General features: G+C 42.7%; 1 protein-coding gene across 1 annotated transcript in view; it reads left to right on the top strand.

Moving 5' to 3' along the window:
* PARP8 (poly(ADP-ribose) polymerase family member 8) overlaps nucleotides 1-19,535 on the top strand; it is a 345,285-nt gene that overhangs the window by 190,177 nt on the left and 135,573 nt on the right. Inside the window, 1 exon segment of the mRNA XM_040421265.1 lies at nucleotides 42-112. Coding sequence (XP_040277199.1) covers nucleotides 42-112 — 71 coding nt within the window.

Raw genomic sequence — 19,535 nt, 5'->3', positions numbered from 1 at the left:
CTGCACCTGCTGTGTTAAAATGTTCTGATTTTCTCTTTCAGAGCTGAGGAAATCCAATGACATTACCAGCTGCTTGTCCATAAAGTCTAAATTACAGAAAGAAAATGGCGAGGTAATGTATTGTAGTGGAAATGTATGCAAATCTACGGGAAAGATTGTTTGTGGCTGGCTTTTTTTTTTTTGTTAGTCTCTTTTTCTTTCGATCCTTAAATAAGGGAAGTAGTCGTGAGAAGATATTACAAAATCAACCCATAGCAAAAGCAGAAAAATAGTGAATTTTGCAATGTGTTGTGTAAAGAGGTTTTATAATTGCTAAGAAATTATTTCAAACTTCCTAATATACATTTTTTAACAGGGATTATTTTGGCTACAGATGATGACCTGACCTGTATGAGCGGGAAGGAGACAGATCTGTACACTGGGTATTGACCAGTGCCGGGGTACGGGAGCTCAGCATCCATTTATGTAATGCGCCGTTGCCGTAAACTATACTGTCTATGGGGCACTCTGTACACTGTATGGTTTCCAGTTTGGTGGAAGATGATCGTTGGGGGTGTTGGATGTTGGACCCCCCACTGATACTGATGACCTATCTGAGGATAGGTCATTAATATCTGTAGCTCAGACGACCACTTTAAAGTGACACATATACTTTATTCTAAGGCATCTATCACATTAGCATTACCGATGTCTGGCAGGCTGTTTCTGCCAGAGCTCTCTGGATCCGGAACAGCTGGATGTTACCACAATGCCCGCCAGGCCAATTGACTATAATAAGATTCTGTGGAGATCTGTCGACTATCAGGGAAATATGCTGGATTTGGTTAGACAAAAATGCTGTAGCTGCCGTCTCTTTGCCAGATCCAATTATAGTCAATGGGGGCAGTGGACATTGTGATAACATCTGGCTATGGCGGCCTTGTTATGCCGCGGAAGACTGTTCTCTGCCGAAACTGCCTGCCGGACACCGGTAATGCTAGAGTGAAGCCAGCATAATCTGTTAGTAGATTTTTTTTATTCTGTGTTCTGTACATGATTATGGGGGTGGCCATCTTGTCTGAACTGGTGTTAACGGCCATAGAGATAATAATCTGGAGGGGACCTCATTGACTTTTATGGGAGAGTTTTGTAGGCATGCTCTGTGACTTGTGCAGAAGTCATTGAACAGGGAGGGAGTAGATAAGCTGAGTAGATCCACCGATTGTGTATGGTGGATCCTGTGTTATCTATATGCAAAAGTGTTATCTGTAATTGCATTCCTGTCTATGATGATAATGGGGTGACTGCTTCAAAGAGGGATCTGTACAGACCAAGAAGTGACACTTTTTATTAATCTTAGTGACCAGTGCTAAAAATGCAGTATGTTAGTTTTTTTTAATATATATTTTTAATATAGATAGTGACATGGAAAAGTAAAAAAAACCATTACCAAAAATTCTTTAAAAATATGTTCCACATAAAGATTTGACTTATACAATAGGTCATTTTCTGATGACACATTCCCTTTATGCTCTCACCTCTGGCTAAGGCCTCATGAACACGACCGTATGTATTTTGCGGTCCGCAAAAAACGGATCCGCAAAGAATACGGATGACGTCGATGTGCATTCTGTATTTTGCGGAACGGAACAGCTGGCCCCTAATAGAACAGTCCTATCCTTGTCCGTAATGCGGACAATAATAGGACATGTTCTATTTTTTTGCGGAACAGAAATACGGACATACAGAAATGGAATGCACACGGAGTAACTTCCGTTTTTTTTTGCTGACCCATTGAAATGAATGGTTCCACATACGGTCTGCAAAAAAAAAAACGGAACGGACACGGAAAGAAAATAGGAGACATGGGACATCCATCCCCTATAATGATTTTATAATGAAAGTTATGTTGTTTTCTAAGATCTCTGTGTATTGTCAGTGAATGGAAACAGAATGAAAATCAGATTACATTGGACTAGTGCAGGGTTCCCAGCCTTTTTTGGCATTGGGTAACCTGTGGGGGAAAAAATTCTTATCTCAGGGAACCCGTGACTATTTTTTTTCAAGAGAAAAAAAAACTATAAACAGACCCCTTAGAACAAATGTTATTGAGATCAAAGACATGGCTAATCCACAATTAATTCAGACCCTACAATTATTGTAATTCAGACTCTATGGAGTAAGATTAATTCAGGCCCCGACATCAGACCCCACAACCCCAAAGGAGTTCAGACCCGTCTCTAAGTTTTGGGATCTGGGGCCTGAATTTTCTCTGAGGTGCTTCCTTATTGTGACAGTTCAAAGGGCTCCTCCCCCTAGGGCCCTCTATATAACGAATCCCAGGTGTAGGAAATGCCGAGTGGTATAGTGCAGCCTAAAATGTCTCTTTTTGTGTGTTACGGTGCTCCTACATGGATACGGCTGGACCCCAGGCTTCGGCCCTGAAGCAATAAATAGGGGGAATAATTAAGAGATAAAAGAATAACTGGAGTCCAGACCTTGAGATGAAGTTTAATGGCAGCTTTACTTTGCATAAACGTTCTCCAAAACGGTTTACAGGCTTTGTCTTGGTTCCAGCAGGCTTTAGCATGAAACTGGCAGGGAAACTCCACTCTGCTATATCTGTTTTTCTCTGACTCTGCTGTACTGACAGGCTGGCTGTATAACTCAGCTTCTTCTGTATGCTGCACTTCACTTTGTAGTCTGACTCTAGGTTATGCCAGGAAACTTTCCTCTTGGCTCCTTAGGCTTCAAGCTTTGGCCTCCATGGCCAGCAGAGCTTAAGGTGCTCTGGCTGGCGTGGGCACGTCCAGCAGATATGTACCCCTGCACACCTGTCCCCTAGCAGGGGGTAAGCTAGACTAACTAGAAACTGGTCCCCACCCTTCCTGAAGGAAGTGGGACTCGCCTACCTCTCTCCATAGGGGGGTTAGAATGGAATGGTAAGTTCCATTCTATCTAATTACAGCTCTGCTGTGTTTGCTGCCATCTGCTGGTGAACCAGGCACATTACATGTGAACATAACAGTTGCATAACAAAATAGGAATGCACATTGTGGAGGACTTAGAAAGACATACATAAGATGACATTATATTAGACCATTAAATACAGTAGCAGGGTGCCAGAGTAGTAACACCACTCTGGGGTGTTACATAAGAGCATCCCTTTTCTACATAGCAGCCCTAAACTTGACAGCTCCCACAGCCCTCCTTGCACCTTCTTCCACACTGCAGCCATGCTACTCAGCTTACAGAGGTTTTCCAGGCAAAACTATATATTTAGAAATGCTTTGAATGCTGTTACAGGGAAAACACTCCCTTATGGATCTCCCCGTCTCTCCTGCTCCTGGTTCCTGGTTCCCCACCAAATCCTGGTCCAGAGATAACAGGATAACACAAGAACTTGCGACCACCGTAGCCAAATAACAAGAGAGATGAGGGATCTGTGAGGTGTTTTTTGTTAAAGTGTTCAGAGCAGTTGTACATATATTTTTTGCCTGGACGACTCCTCTAAAGATGTTGTTCAGAGTTTTTATATTCATGAGAGACCATCAGTATCTGATTGGGTGGGTCAATACCATGTACAGCTGCTGATGCACCAGATGTGAGTACCAGAACTACACAGCGCCATCCATTGTGTGAGCTGGTAACTGCTGCACTGCTTCCATTCACTTCAATGTTAACCAGCTCCATCCACTACACAATGGACAGTTCTGTATAGTTTTTGTGCTAGAGCTACTTCGGAACAGCTGATGGTGCAGGTTGTGTCGGGCCCTCATTGATCAGCCTATCATTAGTACAGGTCTTGAGTATGAAAATCCTGGACAACTCCTTTAAATTCAGTGGCCTAGTTAGCACTGTTGGTCACTTCAATGATCTTAGGCAATGTTGGAGAGTGGAGGAGGAGCTGTAGCCATAGGACTCCAAAGAAGATGAGGACATAGGAGAAGAAGTGATGGACATGAGTTTGTTTCACGGATCTTGGTTTCTTGCACTGTGCATGCCCCCCAATGCCACTGGTGCCTACACACTAGCATGAGACCGACCCAAAACTACAGACAGTGTGCAAAAACACCCTTGGTGGTCCCACAGAAACTTAGCATTCTGCTAAACAACAATCAGAGACACTGGACTAGGATTACCAAATTGTTAATGACTCCTATGAATTACCTATGATGAATGTGTTACTTTATATGCCTGTTGCATGTAGAAGTAACATACATGATTACAACCTCCGGTAGCCCCAGCGTTATCTTATGATTCCCAGTCTTGATGAACAGATGTGAATGATTAACCTTTCATCTACCACGTTAGTAGAGTCCCGGATGGCCCTATATTCATTGCATTCATCCCAGGTATCTTCCTAAGAAATATTAGAGCTGTGATTTGGACATAAAATATCTGTCTAAATGTGAGTTAAACCATTTGCTTCATGCATGGGAAGGTCACGACTCCATTCATTTAAATATTTTATTTGAGTGAAATTGAAATCTTGCACAAGGTGAGGGCTGCATATTAAATGAGGCAGTGCGAGTGAATGAGTACTTTAATTTCTCAGACTGGACCTCTCCATCATTGGATACACGTCCCATTATGTCTCAGCTAAAAGATTGACGTCAAGAAGGAATTTTTGGATTGGTTTTCTTGGCATTTGACTGATTATAATGGTGTTTATCTTCAGGTCAGTCAGTTTTCAGTAGTCCTTTACATCACCTAAAAGGAGGTTTGAGGTTCTTTGAATAACCTTTACATAGGGTTTTTGTAAGATCCTCACCTATCTCGCACTCCGGTGTGACCAAAAAGGGTCCTCGTGGAGCTGCGGGACAGGTTACGCGTGTCTCCATTGATACACCAGCTCAGATCCCTTTGCGAACCGACGCGGGAATGCGTTCGCATTTGCGCCGGAGGGGAAGACCGCATGGCTTTCGGGGACAGCTTGGCCGGGCTAGTGGCAGTATGCTGCAGCCGAGCTTGTCTTCGGTGCCTGTTGCGGATTCCATTCCGGGGTCCATGTCGACGCGCTCGAGCACTCTCGCAGAGCCTGTCTTGCATCCGCATTTACATTCGAAAAAGGGTTCGCAAGGGGACACACGGTCGCGTGTTCGCGCTTCTTATGCACTTCGCCGACCAGTGAAGGGAATAGCACCTGGCCGCAAGTTCAAAGCAGATTAGGGGGCCGGCATTGGTCTAATTGACTAATGACCGACCAAAGCCTTGTACACAGGTGTAGGGCAGGATCATGACCTATGCGGAGTGGACACTTGGAGCCCTGGGATTTGTTAGCAGGCACATAAAAGGTGGCCTCCCAGGTCGGTCAGTGCCCACTGTTATCCTTCCTTATCCAGGTGCAGGTCAGTACTGCTAGCTACTGACTGAAGTTTGCTGGAACTCCATCCGTTCCAGTGGGACCCAGGACCCGGGACTTTCCGTGACGCATCCGTTTACCTGGCAAGTTGCATAGAGACTTATGCACGGATTGGGACTACTCCTGGCTTTCCTTTGTTTTTTGTTTGCCTGATGTTTGCCCAGTGAAGTTTACCTGGACTTTGTTTATTTTGTTAATAAACCCCTTTGACTTCACCTTCACTGGTCTGTTTCGTTGGTGCCTTGCATTACAGAACAATGGGCCCAACAAACAGTTTCCATGGAAAGAATCCAGCAGCAGCTTACTAAGTAAACAGAAGCAGCTAATCTGTTAACCCAATGATGCCCGAATGTGCCGTCAGTCGCTGCAGCTCAAATCCAGGAGGAACTGTATAATGTGATGGGGGAGGTTCAGCAGCTGCTCCAAGGAGCTTCCACATTACCCATCATGATCGCAAGACACCAAGTGGAACCGAAGATTCCTCTGCCTTTACAGGAGATAGACAGGAATGTCTAAACTTCAGGGACTCCTGTCTTTTATATTTCCAGTTGCGGCCGATAGCTTCCGGCAATATCAGACAGAGGATCGGGATCATAATGTCCTTGCTGCGTGGAGATCCCCAACATTGGCCGTTTAATTTGCCCCAGAACCACGCCGCTTATTCGTCAGTCGAAGCTTTCTTTGAGGCCATGGCCGTTATCTACGACGACCTGGATCGTACCCGTACTGCCGAGAACCATCTTAAGCATATTCAGCAAGGTCGCCGCCCTGCCGAAGAATACGCCACGGAATTCAGGCGATGGGCAGCTTTCACCACCTGGGGCGACGCAGCCCTCCACCATCGTTTCCGGCTGGGACTTTCTGATGCAGTCCGGGATCTTCTTCTAGCCTTACCCACTCCCGTCTCATTGGAGATGGCTATCTCCCAGGCAATCGATGCTGACAGACGGATCCGTGAGAGGCGGGTAGAACGGTCGACTCGCTTTACACCTTCACGGTCACATCCAGGGGCCACCAAGCTAGTAGAAGAGAATCTCGAGAAGGGTTTCATTCGTCCATCCACTTTCCCCGCTGGAGCCGGGTTCTTCTTCGTGGAGAAAAAGGATGGAGGCTTGAGACCCTGCATCGACTTTCGCGCCCCTAATCGGATCACGGTGAAGAATCGATACTCTCTGCCTCTGATTGACGATTTGTTTTCTCAGGTGGCAGGGGCCCGGATATTCACCAAACTTGATTTGAGGGGTGCATATGATTTGGTACGCGTCAGAGAAGGTGATGAATGAAAGACCGCATTCAACACCAGGGACGGGCATTACGAGTATCTCGTTATGCCTTTTGGTCTCTGTAATGCTCCCGCGGTCTTCCAGGAGTTCATCAATGATGTCCTCAGAGATTTCTTAGGTAGATTTGTTGTTGTCTATTTAGACGACATACTAATCTACTCGTCGGATCTGGTGTCTCATCGGAGACACGTGTCAGGTTTTCCAGAAACTAAGGGAGAACCGCCTCTTTGCCAAACTAGAGAAGTGTCTGTTTGAGGTAATGGAATTGCCTTTTCTGGGGTACATTATCTCAGAAAGGGGAGTGGCTAAGGATCCATCCAAACTTTCTGCTGTATTGGATTGGCCTCGGCCTAAGGATCTGAAGGGACTGCAGCATTTCTTAGGCTTTGCCAACTTCTACCGCAAGTTTATTAAGAATTTCTCTGCGATAGTGGTACCTCTCACTAACCTCACTAAGAAGGGAGCTAATCCTTCAAAGTGGACGAGAGAGGCAGACAGAGCCTTTGAAATGCTAAAACAGGCCTTTTGCACTGCACCAATCCTTACTCATCCAGACACTTCCCGACATTTTGTCCTCGAGGTTGACGCCTCCGAGGTTGGTGTTGGGGCAGTTCTTTCACAGTATTCTGGGGTCCCTGAGAGGTTACATCCCTGTGCCTTCTTCTCTAGGAAGCTCTCTCCAGCCGAGTGTAATAATGACATCAGCAATAGAGAGCTTCTGGGAGTAAAATTGGCTTTTCAAGAGTGGAGACATTGGCTAGAGGGTGCTAGAGGGTGCGGAACATCCCATTACAGTTTACACTGACCACAAAAATAGAGACTACCTAGAGACTGCCAAGAGACTTAACTCCCAACAAGCTCGGTGGGCATTGTTTTTCCCCCGCTTCAATTTTCGCCTCACGTATAAGCCAGGTTCTAAAAATGTGAAGGCAGATGCTCTGTCCCACTGCTTCCCTGAGGCTGCTTCCACCCTGAGCTCTGAGCCAGAGACTATTCTACCCACTAAATGTTTTATGGCCGCCCTAGGGACCGTAGAGTTAATGGAGGACTTGTCATCTCTTCTCGAGCCTTCACAGGCAGAGAGTCTGCCTAACAAGCCAGAGGGGCAATGGTTTGTACCAGTTAACCTTCGGTTAAAGGTTATCCAACAACTTCACGACTCCAAGTCTGCAGGGCATCTGGGTGTTAAGAAAACGCTTGCCCTTGTTAAACGTCATGTTTGGTGGCCCAGTATGTCTGTGGATGTTAAGGCCTACATCCAGGCATGTAGTGTGTGTGCTCGATGTAAACCGTCTCGGTCCGCCCCTTCTGGTACTTTGCTCCCATTGCCAATTCCTCAGGCTCCATGGACTCACATTTCCATGGACTTCATCACAGATTTGCCAAGGTCCTCTGGAAGTACGGTAATCTGGGTAGTGGTGGACCGTTTTAGTAAAATGGCCCATTTTATCCGACTTCCCGGATTGCCCTCGGCCAGAGAATTGGCAGATCAGTTTTTGAATCATGTCTTTCAATTACACGGAGCGCCGGATGATATTGTTTTAGATAGAGGTGTTCAATTCATCTCTCGGTTCTGGCGTTCTTTCTGCTCCCGGTTGGGTATAAATTTGTCTTTCTCTTCCGGTTTTCACCCAGAGACCAACGGTCAGACGGAAAGGACTAACCAGACAGTGGAGCAATATCTCCGGTGCTTTGTGTCAGACTGCCAGAAGGAATGGGCCGCGCATCTACCCTTCGCGGAGGTGGCTTATAACAACTTTGAGCATGCTTCCACTAAGATGTCTCCATTCAGGTGCGTGGGGGGCAGGGATCCAAGGCTCTCTTCTCTGGCCGGGCCCTCCACTGATTCACCGGTGGCGGATCAATGGTTCGAGGATATACATCCCATTTGGTCGTCGGTTCAGCAGAATCTCCTCAGTGCGGTGGCGCAACAGAAGAAATTTGCTGATCGTCATCGCACTGTAGAGCAAAAGTTTAAGGTGGGAGATCAAGTGTGGGTCTTCACCCGGAACTTTCCGCTGCGTCAGCCATTTTCCAAGCTGGGTCCTCGATTTATTGGTCCATACCCAGTGACGCAGAAGATCAACCGAGATACGTACAAAGTTGCTCTTCCACCGTCGATTTGAGGAGTGAACACTTTTCATGTATCACTTCTCAAATCGGCGTCCGACTCCGCCCTCCTTCATTCAGACTCCACCCCCGTTGGAGGTCCAAGGGGTGTCAGAGTTCGAGGTGAACATGATTTTGGACTCTTGTTTTGTCCAGAGGTCTCTCCAATACTTGGTAGACTGGAAGAATTTTGGTCCAGAGGAGAGATGTTGGGTACTCGTGGAGCTGCGGGACAGGTTACGCGTGTCTTCATTGATACACCAGCTCCGACCCCCTTGCGAACTGACGCGGGGATGCGTTCGCATTTGTGCCGGAGGGGAAGACCGCATGGCTTTCGGGGACAGCTTGTCTCCGGTGCCTGTTGCGGATTCCATTCCGGGGTCCATGTCGACGTGCTCGCGCACTCTCGCAGAGCCTGTCGTGCATCCGCATTTACATTCGAAAATGGGTTTGCAAGGGGATACACAGTCACGTGTACGTGCCTCTTATGCGCTTCGCCGACCAGCGAAGGGAATAGCACCTGGCCGCAAGTTCAAAGCAGATTAGGGGTTTGGCATTGGTCTAATTGACTAATGACCGACCAAAGCCTTGTACTCAGGTGTAGGGCAGGATCATGACCTCCCAGGTCGGTCAGTGCCCACTGTTATCCTTCCTTATCCAAGTGCAGGTCAGTACTGCAAGCTACTGACTGAAGTTGGCTGGGACTCCATCTGTTCCAGTGGGACCCAGGACCCGGGACTTTCCGTGACGCATCCGTTTACCTTGCAAGTTGCACAGAGACTTACTTATGCACGGATTGGGACTACTCCTGGCTTTCCTTTGTTTTTTGTTTGCCTGATGTTTGCCCAGTAAAGTTTACCTGGACTTTATTTATTTTGTTAATAAACCCCTTTGACTTCACCTTCACTGGTCTGTTTCGTTGGTGCCTTGCATTACAGTTTTATAGGTGGTTTATCAGTACTCTAACCACATTCCTAAAGAGAATGAACATCAATTGATTTTTTAAATATAAATAGGTTAAAAATGCTGTACTAATTCCTTTTTTAAAGAGTAATTAAACTTTTTAATAATGTTGGAAATGTCCTTAAAATAATTTTTCTAATATACTTTATTAATGGATTTTCCTTTCTTTTTTTTTTACTAAAGAACTAGGCAGCTGAATGGATTATTTAATAATAATAATAATAATATTTGTTTATATAGCGCCACCATATTCCACAGCGCTTTACAAATTCAGAGGGTTCATGTACAAAACAAAAGACATCACAACATAACTGGCTAATATACAACTGAAACACTAGTAGTGAGGGCCCTGCTCACAAGAGCTTAGAATCTATGAGGAAATGGGGGTGACACATAAGGTAATTGATTGTGATAAGTGGTAATCGAGCCATTTTTGTACTGAAAGCAGTGATGTAGGCTGATCTGAAGATCGAGTTCAGGTCTGAGGAGTTGGGGTGTTGGGAGGGGGTTAGTCGGGGAACAGTCATTTTAGGTAAGCCTGCCTGAAAAGATGTGTTTTTAAGATAGGGAAGTTGGGAATTAACCTAATATTCCGGGGCGGAGCATTCCAGAGAGTAGGTGCAGCTCGAGCAAAGTCTTGAAGACGGGAGTGAGAGGTATGAATTATGGAGGATGTTAATCTTAGGTCACTAACAGAATGGAGAGCACGAGTAGGGTGGTAGGCGGAACTGAGGGAGAAGATGTATGGAGGTGCAGCACTGTGGAGAGCTTTGTGGATGAGGGTGAGAAGTTTGAACTGTATTCTGTGGTGGATGGGCAACTAGTAATGTGACTGGCACAGACAAGTAGCATCAGTGTAGCGGGTGGGTAGATAGGTAAGCCGTGCGAGGGAGACCAATTAGTAATGAATTACAGTAGTCAAGACGAGAACGAATCAAGACAACAAGAGTTTTGGCCATTTCCACCGTAAGTAAAGGGCGGATACTGGAGATGTTCTTTAGTTTCAGATGACAAGAGTGTCTAAGTGATTGGATATGGGGAACAAAGGACAGATCTTTAGTAAAATAGCAAAATCCATTAACCGCCTCACGTCCGCCCATAGGATATAAACGTCCTATGGGTGGACGTCTATTTCTGACAGCACGTTTTAAAACGTCCTGTCAGAAATAGCAGCTGCACGCTAATCGTGCAGCTGCTGATCGGGTTGCCCGCTGTCAGTGACAGCAGGGCAACCCAGAGATAAGGCAGGGACAGTGCCCAGGTGTCCCTGCCTTCACGATCGCTGCAGACACAGCGCTCGCCGAGCGCTGTGTCTGCAGAGCAGGAAGCGCTGTGCGCTTCCTGTTCCGGCCCGGCGGTCATGTGACCGCCGGGACCGGAGAGTGCAGGGGCTGTGTGAGGTCTCTCAGAGACCTCGATCAGCCCTGCTGTGAGGCTGTACAGCGCTGGATTGCTGCTGTACAGCCTCTCTAGGGGTGCATTTGTCCTGTAACTGGGGCTACTAAAAAAAAAAAAAAAAGTGAAGTAAATGTCCCCCAGAGGTCTTGTATGACCTTATGGGGGACGAAAAGTGTAAAATAAAATAAAAATAAAATAAAGTGTTGAAAAAATAAAATAAAAAAAAGGTTCACATGTAAAAAAAAAAAAAAAATCCCAAGTAAGGAATAAAAAATAAAAATAAAAATAGAAAAAATAAAATAAAATAGACATATTTAGTATTGCCGCGTCCGTAAAAACCAGCTCTATAAAAATATCACATGACCTAACCCCTCGGGTGAACACCGTAAAAAATAAATAAAAAAAACTGTGTCAAAACAAGCAATTTTTGTCACCTTGCATCACAAAAGGTGCAACACCAAGTGATCAAAAACGCGTATGTCCCATAAAATGGTACCAATAAAACCGTCACCTCATCGCGCAAAAAATGAGCCCCTACATAAGAAAATCTCTCAAAAAATAAAAAAACTATAGCTCTTAGAACATGGAGACACTAAAACATCATTTTTTTGGTTTCAAAAATGCTATTATTGTGTTAAAGTGAAACAAATAAAAAAAAGTATACATATTAGGTATTGCCGCGTCCGTAAAAACCAGCTCTATAAAAATATCACATGACCTAACCCCTCGGGTGAACACCGTAAAAAATAAATAAAAAAAACTGTGTCAAAACAAGCAATTTTTGTCACCTTGCATCACAAAAGGTGCAACACCAAGTGATCAAAAACGCGTATGTCCCACAAAATAGTACCAATAAAACCGTCACCTCATCCCGCAAAAAATGAGCCCCTACATAAGAAAATCTCTCAAAAAATAAAAAAACTATAGCTCTCAGAACATGGACACATTAAAACATAATTTTTTGGTTTCAAAAATGCTATTATTGTGTAAAACTTTAATAAATGAGAAAAAGTATACATATTAGGTATCGCCACGTCCGTAACAATCTGCTCTATAAAAATGTCACTTGACTGAACCCCTCAGGTGAACGCTGTAAAAATAAATAAATAGAAACTGTGCTAAAACAACCAATTTTTTGGTCACCTTGCCCCATAAAGTGTTATAATGAATGATCAAAAAATCATATGTACCCAAAAATAGTACTAATAAAACTGGCACCTTATCCCCTAGTTTCCAAAATGGGGTCACTTCTTGGGAGTTTCTACTGTAAGGGTGCATCAGGGGGCTTCAAATGGGACATGGCATCTAAAAACCATGTGGAGTTCCTTTCCTTCTGCGCCCTGCCGTGTGCCCATACAGCAGTTTACGACCACATGTGGGGTGTTTCTGTAAACCGCAGAATCTGGGTAATAAATATTGAGTTTTGTTTGGCTGTTAACCATCGATGTGTTAAAGAAAAAAATTGATTAAAATGGAAAATCTGCCAAAAAAGTGAAATTTAAAAATTTGATCTCTATTTTCCTTTAATTCTTGTGGAACGCCTAAAGGGTTAACAAAGTTTGTAAAATCGGTTTTGAATACCTTGAGGGGTGTAGTTTCTACAACGGGGTCATTTATGGGGGTATCCACTATGTAGGCCCCACAAAGTGACTTCAGACCTGAACTGGTCCTTATAAAGTGGGTTTTGGCAATTTTCTTACAAATTTGAAGAATTGCTTCTAAACTTCTAAGCCTTCTAACGTCCTAAAAAAATAAAATGACATTTCCAAAATGATGCCAACATAAAGTAGACATATGGGAAATGTTAAATAATAACTATTTTATGAGGTATCACTTTCTGTTTTGAAAGCAGAGAAATTGAAATTTAGAAAATTGCAAATTTTTCAAATTTTTGGGTAAATTTGGGATTTTTTCATAAATAAAGGTGAAATATTTTGACTCAAATTTATGACTATCATGAAGTACAATGTGTCACGAGAAAACAATCTCTGAATGACTTGGATAAATAAAGGCGTTCCAAAGTTATTACCACATAAAGTGAGATATGTCAGTTTTGCAAAATTTGGCCTGGTCAGGAAGGGGGCAAAGGGCCCAGATGGGAAGTGGTTAATAAAGTATACTAGAAAAATTATTTTTAGAACATTTTCAACATTTTTAAATACAGTTGTTTAAATGTTTAGTTACTCTTTAGTCACCTTTACAAGAAATATAGCATTCTGACTACTGCGGTATATAATATGATAAAAGTCTACCTACCTGCAGCCGCCACCAGGGGGAGTTTAGGAGCTCACTGTATACTTATGATTGAATGTATAAACAGTAAACCGTATGTTCCTTAACTTCCTCTAGTGGCCAAAATTTGATAATTAAGCTCTATGTGCGGAGATTGGGATCTCTGTGCCAGAAAAATACATAGTAAGACATAGTAATAAAGAATAGACATTTATTTTAAATTTCTTCTATTCACTTTACTGTATGGGGTTGTCTGTCTTAGGAGCGGACAACACCATTGGACCTAACCTGCACCCCATAAAAAATATATATATATATATATACACACACTCACATGTCCACAGTCCCACCTAACCAATTCCTAGTGATTTCTGGTACCCGCAGGACCACAGAGTGTCCCATTACCTCTGTGGCCAAACACAATCTGCTTCAATGGCTCATCACTGCTGTGGTGGCTGAGGATTGTGATTGGATGCAGTGGTCATGGGAACAAGGTACTACCTGGTCCTGTGGGGACTGGAAGAGGTGGAGAATAGGACAGCAGCATGGGCAAGGTGGGATTGTGGACAGGTAAATGTGGTGCTGTTTTTTTTTTTATGGGGCATGGACTAGGACCATTGGGATTGTTGGCTCCATGGCCGGACAACCCCCTTAATGTTACTAAAATATATATAGTAGAAAAACATTTAAAAAAATTACGGTACTTTTTTTTGTATATTTTATGGGGAGGGGGATTAAATAGCTGTTCCTGACTCTACTTTAAGTGTACAGATCATACATTTAAAAAAAATCACAGAACATTACATCAATGGAACCACTGTTTAATGCTGATATTTAATCAGCAGTTATTGCTTCTATACATTTACTTTTTTCCTAAGTGTTGTTATAATCAGATAGGCCTATATTAGGCGTATTTCAGACGCCGATTGCGGCACAACAGTTAGTTGCTCCGCAATCTGTGTCTTCTCCCCGCTCATGCCAGGTCTAAATAAGTGGGTGTGGCGTGGGTGGTGAAGGGGACGGACCTGCAGGCTTGTCTCATTTACCATTTTCTACGCCTGTATCAGGCCTAGAAAAAGGTCTAAATGTAAGACAGCAAGGAAGTTGTCTTACATTCAGAAGTGGCGGAGGATCCATGGAAATTATGAAGAGGCCAGCACCTCATCATAGCTTCGGCAGAGCAACCGCCTGCTTAGGGGTTTATTAAGACCAGCGTCTAACCTGGTGGGTCAAATTGCTATATAGTGAAGCAACGGCCAGAATTAAGGTAAATGGGGTGCTTACCCCTGCCGTTTCCCTAATGCGGGGGACACGACAGGGATGCCCCCTCTCTCCGCTCCTCTTTTCAATCTTCATGGAACCCTTCGCCTGTAGGATATGGGCTGACCCTTGTATAGTGGGTTTTGGGGGGAGAGGGAAGGACGATAAGATCTGTCTATATGCTGACGATGTATTGCTTTATCTGAATGACGGAGGGAGAAGTGTCCCAGACGTTATGCGGATAACAGAGGAATTTGGTAGAATTGCCGGATACGAGATAAACTGGGTAAAGTCTGTACTCTTCCCCCTGAACCGGATCCCTCCCCCGAATGATCTCAGGGTCAGAATCATTGCTCCAACAGATCATCTAGACTACTTAGGGATAAAAATTAGCAATACCATCAGGGACTATAATATACTAAATATCACCCCTTTAGTTGGGAAAATAAGGGAAAAAATAAGGGTTTGGCAGAAACTTCAGCTTTCGCAGATTAATAGGATCGCGCTGATTAAAATGGTTCTGCTGCCTTGGATACTGTACATGGTTAGCTCCTGCCCTGCCTGGATTGAGGATAGTGTTTTCAATCTGATTGATCGATTGATAAATGACCTGATATGGGGCAGAAAAAGGGTCCGTATTAAGTTACAATATTTGCGAATGGCGGTAGGTAATGGTGGCCTAGGCCTGCCCCACTTTCAAATTTATTACTTGTGCTCACAACTACAGTGGTGCGTTAATACTGGGGATGGAGTATTATTATCTCATATTTTAGGGCAACGTCAACAGCATACATATAATATATTCAGTATATTGGAATCCGGGCTTCTTGAGCGTGCGGATGTTTCCTGCCCCATTGGGGCTGCGCTACAGAAGACCTGGAATAAAATCAAGGTGCTTATCCAGGCCCCTCAAGTTCTGGACTTTTCCCCGTTATGGGATAACCCTGCGTTAACCGAATTCTTGACACTTAACGAAAACGCTTATTGGACTCGAAGAGGTATCACGCTAGTCTCACATATATGCACGAAAGGGAAAATTAAATTAATAGGGGAACTGTTTCAACAGACACCAATAACGGCACTACAACACTATAGATATTATCAACTACAACACGCACTAGCATGCACGCTCAAAAAAATACCTTTGATAACAGTCATTCAGCGGTTTTTATTATTTTGCTATAATCTAGTAGGGAATAAAGTTAAGATCTCACTAATATATAAGAGATTTATTGAGGAATTAAGCACTGTCACTAAATTTAAAAGTGTAGATAAATGGAAGGCGGATATAGGGGAATGTAACCCTTCACAATGGCGGGAAATATATCAAAACATCAAGAAGGCTTCCCTCTCACGACAACACCGGTTGACACAATTTAAAATAATACACCGTTTGTACGTTACCCCGAGTCTTTTATCTAAAATGTACAGTAACAAGGGTCAAGAATTTAGCTGCTTGAAATGCTCTCTTGTCGCCGCAGGGTTCGTGCATATGCTGTGGGATTGCCCAGTTATTAAGATCTTTTGGGGTAGCATATTTCAGGCGATGGCGGTACAAAGTGGGAATAGCCCCCCCTTAACTATCCAAGTAGTCGTGCTAGGACTTTTTCCACCCGAGTATAAAAAAAGAACTACCAAAAATGAACAGATTTACTGGTTGAAGGGATTTCTGTTGGCCAAGGTAATAATCCTGCGACAATGGGTGAAAGATAGATCGCCAACAATAAAGGAATGGCAAAGCTTAATGGCAAGAATAACAGACTTTGAGGACATGAAACGGCGCGGGGTGAGCTATGCCACAGAAATGGGCGCACAGAGAGGGGAAATGGCGAGAAGAAATATCCTGACTGGAACTGATGACCACCCACGTGCTGTGGCTATGCCCTAATATAGACTAATAAACTGTCAAGCATTCTTAAACAATAAATACCATTATAACAGTTCACACCAAACAGGATCTGATAGGATGAAGGTTTGAGAAATACCCTAGAGAGGGACACGAGCGCCCTAACGCCCCCTCGTGGCGGCCGCACCAGGCCAGGTATGCAGGGTGGGGGGATGGGGAGGGGGGGGGGAGGGCTTTTTGGAGCCTTGGGGGGGGGATGGGTCTACGGGTTTTGATATGTGTGACAGAGAATTGATACCCTGGATATAGATGCCTCTGTATGTATGTATGTGCGTTGTTCAGTACCGAAGCGATACACCGCTTAAATGTACCTGTCATACGTGCCTACTTTCTGTGATCAGATATTTGTTTTATATTGTTTTTATGTAAGAAAAGCAATAAAGATATTTACAAACAAAAAAAAAAAAGACCAGCGTCTAAAATATCGGTCTTCATAAATGTTCCCTATAGTCTTTATTAAGATTTAACCCTAAGGATACCTGAGGGTTTATTTTTCGTTTTTGCGTTTTCATTTTTCTTCCCTGTGTTTCTTGAGCCATAACTTTTTAATTTTTCCATTCATAATTTATCCATATGAGGGCTTATTTTTGTGGGACAAGTTGTACTTTCTAATACCAGCATTTAATATTGCATACAATGTAGTGGGAAGTGTGAATAAAATTACAAATGGGGTGGAATTGGAAAAGAATGCAATCCACTGTTTTACGGGTTTTGTTCCCACGTCGTTCACTTTGCAGCACAACTGATCTGTGCCCTTCATTCTCTGGGTCAATACGATTACAACGGTGCCACATATGTATAGGTTTTAAATGGTGATATAGTAATATCTTTTTTACATCAGCATATTCTGAACCCCATAACTTTTTTTATAGTTATATCTACTGAGCTGTGTGGGGGTTCATTTTTTTGCGGGACAATCTGTAGTTTTTATTGACACCATTTTGGAGTTTGTGTGACTTTTTTTTATCACATTTTATTGCATTTTTTTGGGGTAAGAGAAGCGATGAAAAAATTGGCGAATTGGCCATTTTGACCCTTTTTTCCGTTACACCATTTGCCATGTTGCAAAAATTTTAATAATACGGACATTTTTAGATGCGGTGATGCCCATGATGTTTATATTTTTTGGTATTTTTATTTTTATTTTACGGAATGGGGGTGATTTAAACTTTTATATTTCTTTAATTTTTAATACTTTTTTAAAACTTTTTTATGGTTTTGCAGCTTGTGTTTGAGGCTGTTTATTTTTTTATTCTGTACCATTATATATCCATATCGGTACAGAATTGCTCATTTCTTATGTTGGCCTGCCACCTGCTGGCCAAAATAAGAATTGCAGCTTCAATACCCTGGGTCTCTTCAGAGACTAAGTATATTGAAATCAATTACCGGCATTCTCACTGGCCGCAGACGATGTTGGTCAGAATCCTGGAAGCGCGAGATTCTGGGGTTTTTAACCTTTAGATGCCGTGATCCCACTTGATCATTGTATCGGGGTCGGGCTCATTTTCACCTTAAGGACCAGGCCATTTTTTGCAAATCTGAACAGTGTCACTTTATGTGTGAATAACTTTAAAACACTTTTACTTATCCAGGCCATTCTGAGATTGTTTTTTTGTCACATATTGTACTTCATGACACTGGTAAAATGGAGTAAAAAAAAATAAAAAAAATTTCATAAAAAAATACCAAATTTACCCCAAATTTGTAAAAATTTGCAAATTTCCAAGTTTCAATTTCTCTACTTCTATAATACATAGTAATACCTCCAAAAATAGTTATTAATTTACATTCCCCATATGTCTACTTCATGTTTGGATCATTTTGTGAATGCCATTTTATTTTTTGGGGACGTTACAAGACTTAGAAGTTTAGAAGCAAATCTTAAAATTTTTCCGAAAATTTCTAAAACCCACTTTTTCAGGACCCGTTCAGGTCTGAAGTCACTTTGTGAGGCTTACATAATAGAAACCACACAAAAAATACCCCATTTTACAAACTACACCCCTCAAGGTATTCAAAACTGATTTTAAAAACTTTATTAACCCTTTAGGTGTTCCACAAGAATTAATGGAAAATAGAGATAAAATTTCAAAATTTTACTTTTTTGGCAGATTTTCCATTTTCCAGTTACAAAGCAAGGGCTAACAGCCAAACAAAACTCAATATTTATGGCTCTGATTCTGTAGTTTACAGAAACACTCCATATGTGGCCGTAAACTTCTGTACGGGCACCCGGCAGGGTGCAGAAGGAAAGGAATGCCATACGGTTTTTGAAAGGCAGATTTTGCTGGACTGGTTTTTTTAAACTATGTCTATGTTGAAGCCCCCCTGATGCACCCCTAGAGTAGAAACTCCAAAAAATTGACCCCATTATAGAAACTACGGGATAGGGTGGCAGTTTTGTTGGTACTATTTTAGGGTACATATGATTTTTGGTTGCTATGATTTTTGTGAGGCAGGGTAACAAGAAATAGCTGTTTTGGCACCATTTTTATTTTTTGTTATTTACAACATTTATCTGACAGGTTAGATCATGTTGTATTTTTATAGAGCAGGTTGTCATGGACGCGACAATACCAAATATGACAACTTTTTTTGGCTGTTTGTTTCAGTTTTACATAACAAAGCATTTAAAAAAAAAAAAAAGATTCTTTAGTGTCTCCACATTCTGAAAGCCATCGTTTTATTTATTTTTTGGGCAACTGTCTTGTGTAGGGGCTAATTTTTTTCAGGAAGAGATGGCGGTTTGATTGGCACTATTTTGGGGAGCGTATGACTTTTTAATCGCTTGCTATAACAGTTTTTGTGATGTAAGGTGACAAAAAATTGCTTTTTTCACATCTAACACCTGAGGGGTTATGTCATGTGATATTTTTATAGAGCAGGTTGTTATGGACGCAGCGATACCTAATATGTATACTTTTTTTTTTATTTATGTAAGTTTTACACAATGATTTCATTTTTGTAACCAAAAAAATCATGTTTTAGTGTCTCCATATTCTGAGAGCCATAGTTTTTTCAGTTTTTGGGCGATTAT

Source organism: Bufo bufo, chromosome 2, assembly GCF_905171765.1.
Source record: "Bufo bufo chromosome 2, aBufBuf1.1, whole genome shotgun sequence".
Lineage (NCBI taxonomy): Eukaryota > Metazoa > Chordata > Amphibia > Anura > Bufonidae > Bufo > Bufo bufo.
This window is presented reverse-complemented; position numbering and strand designations above follow the sequence as displayed.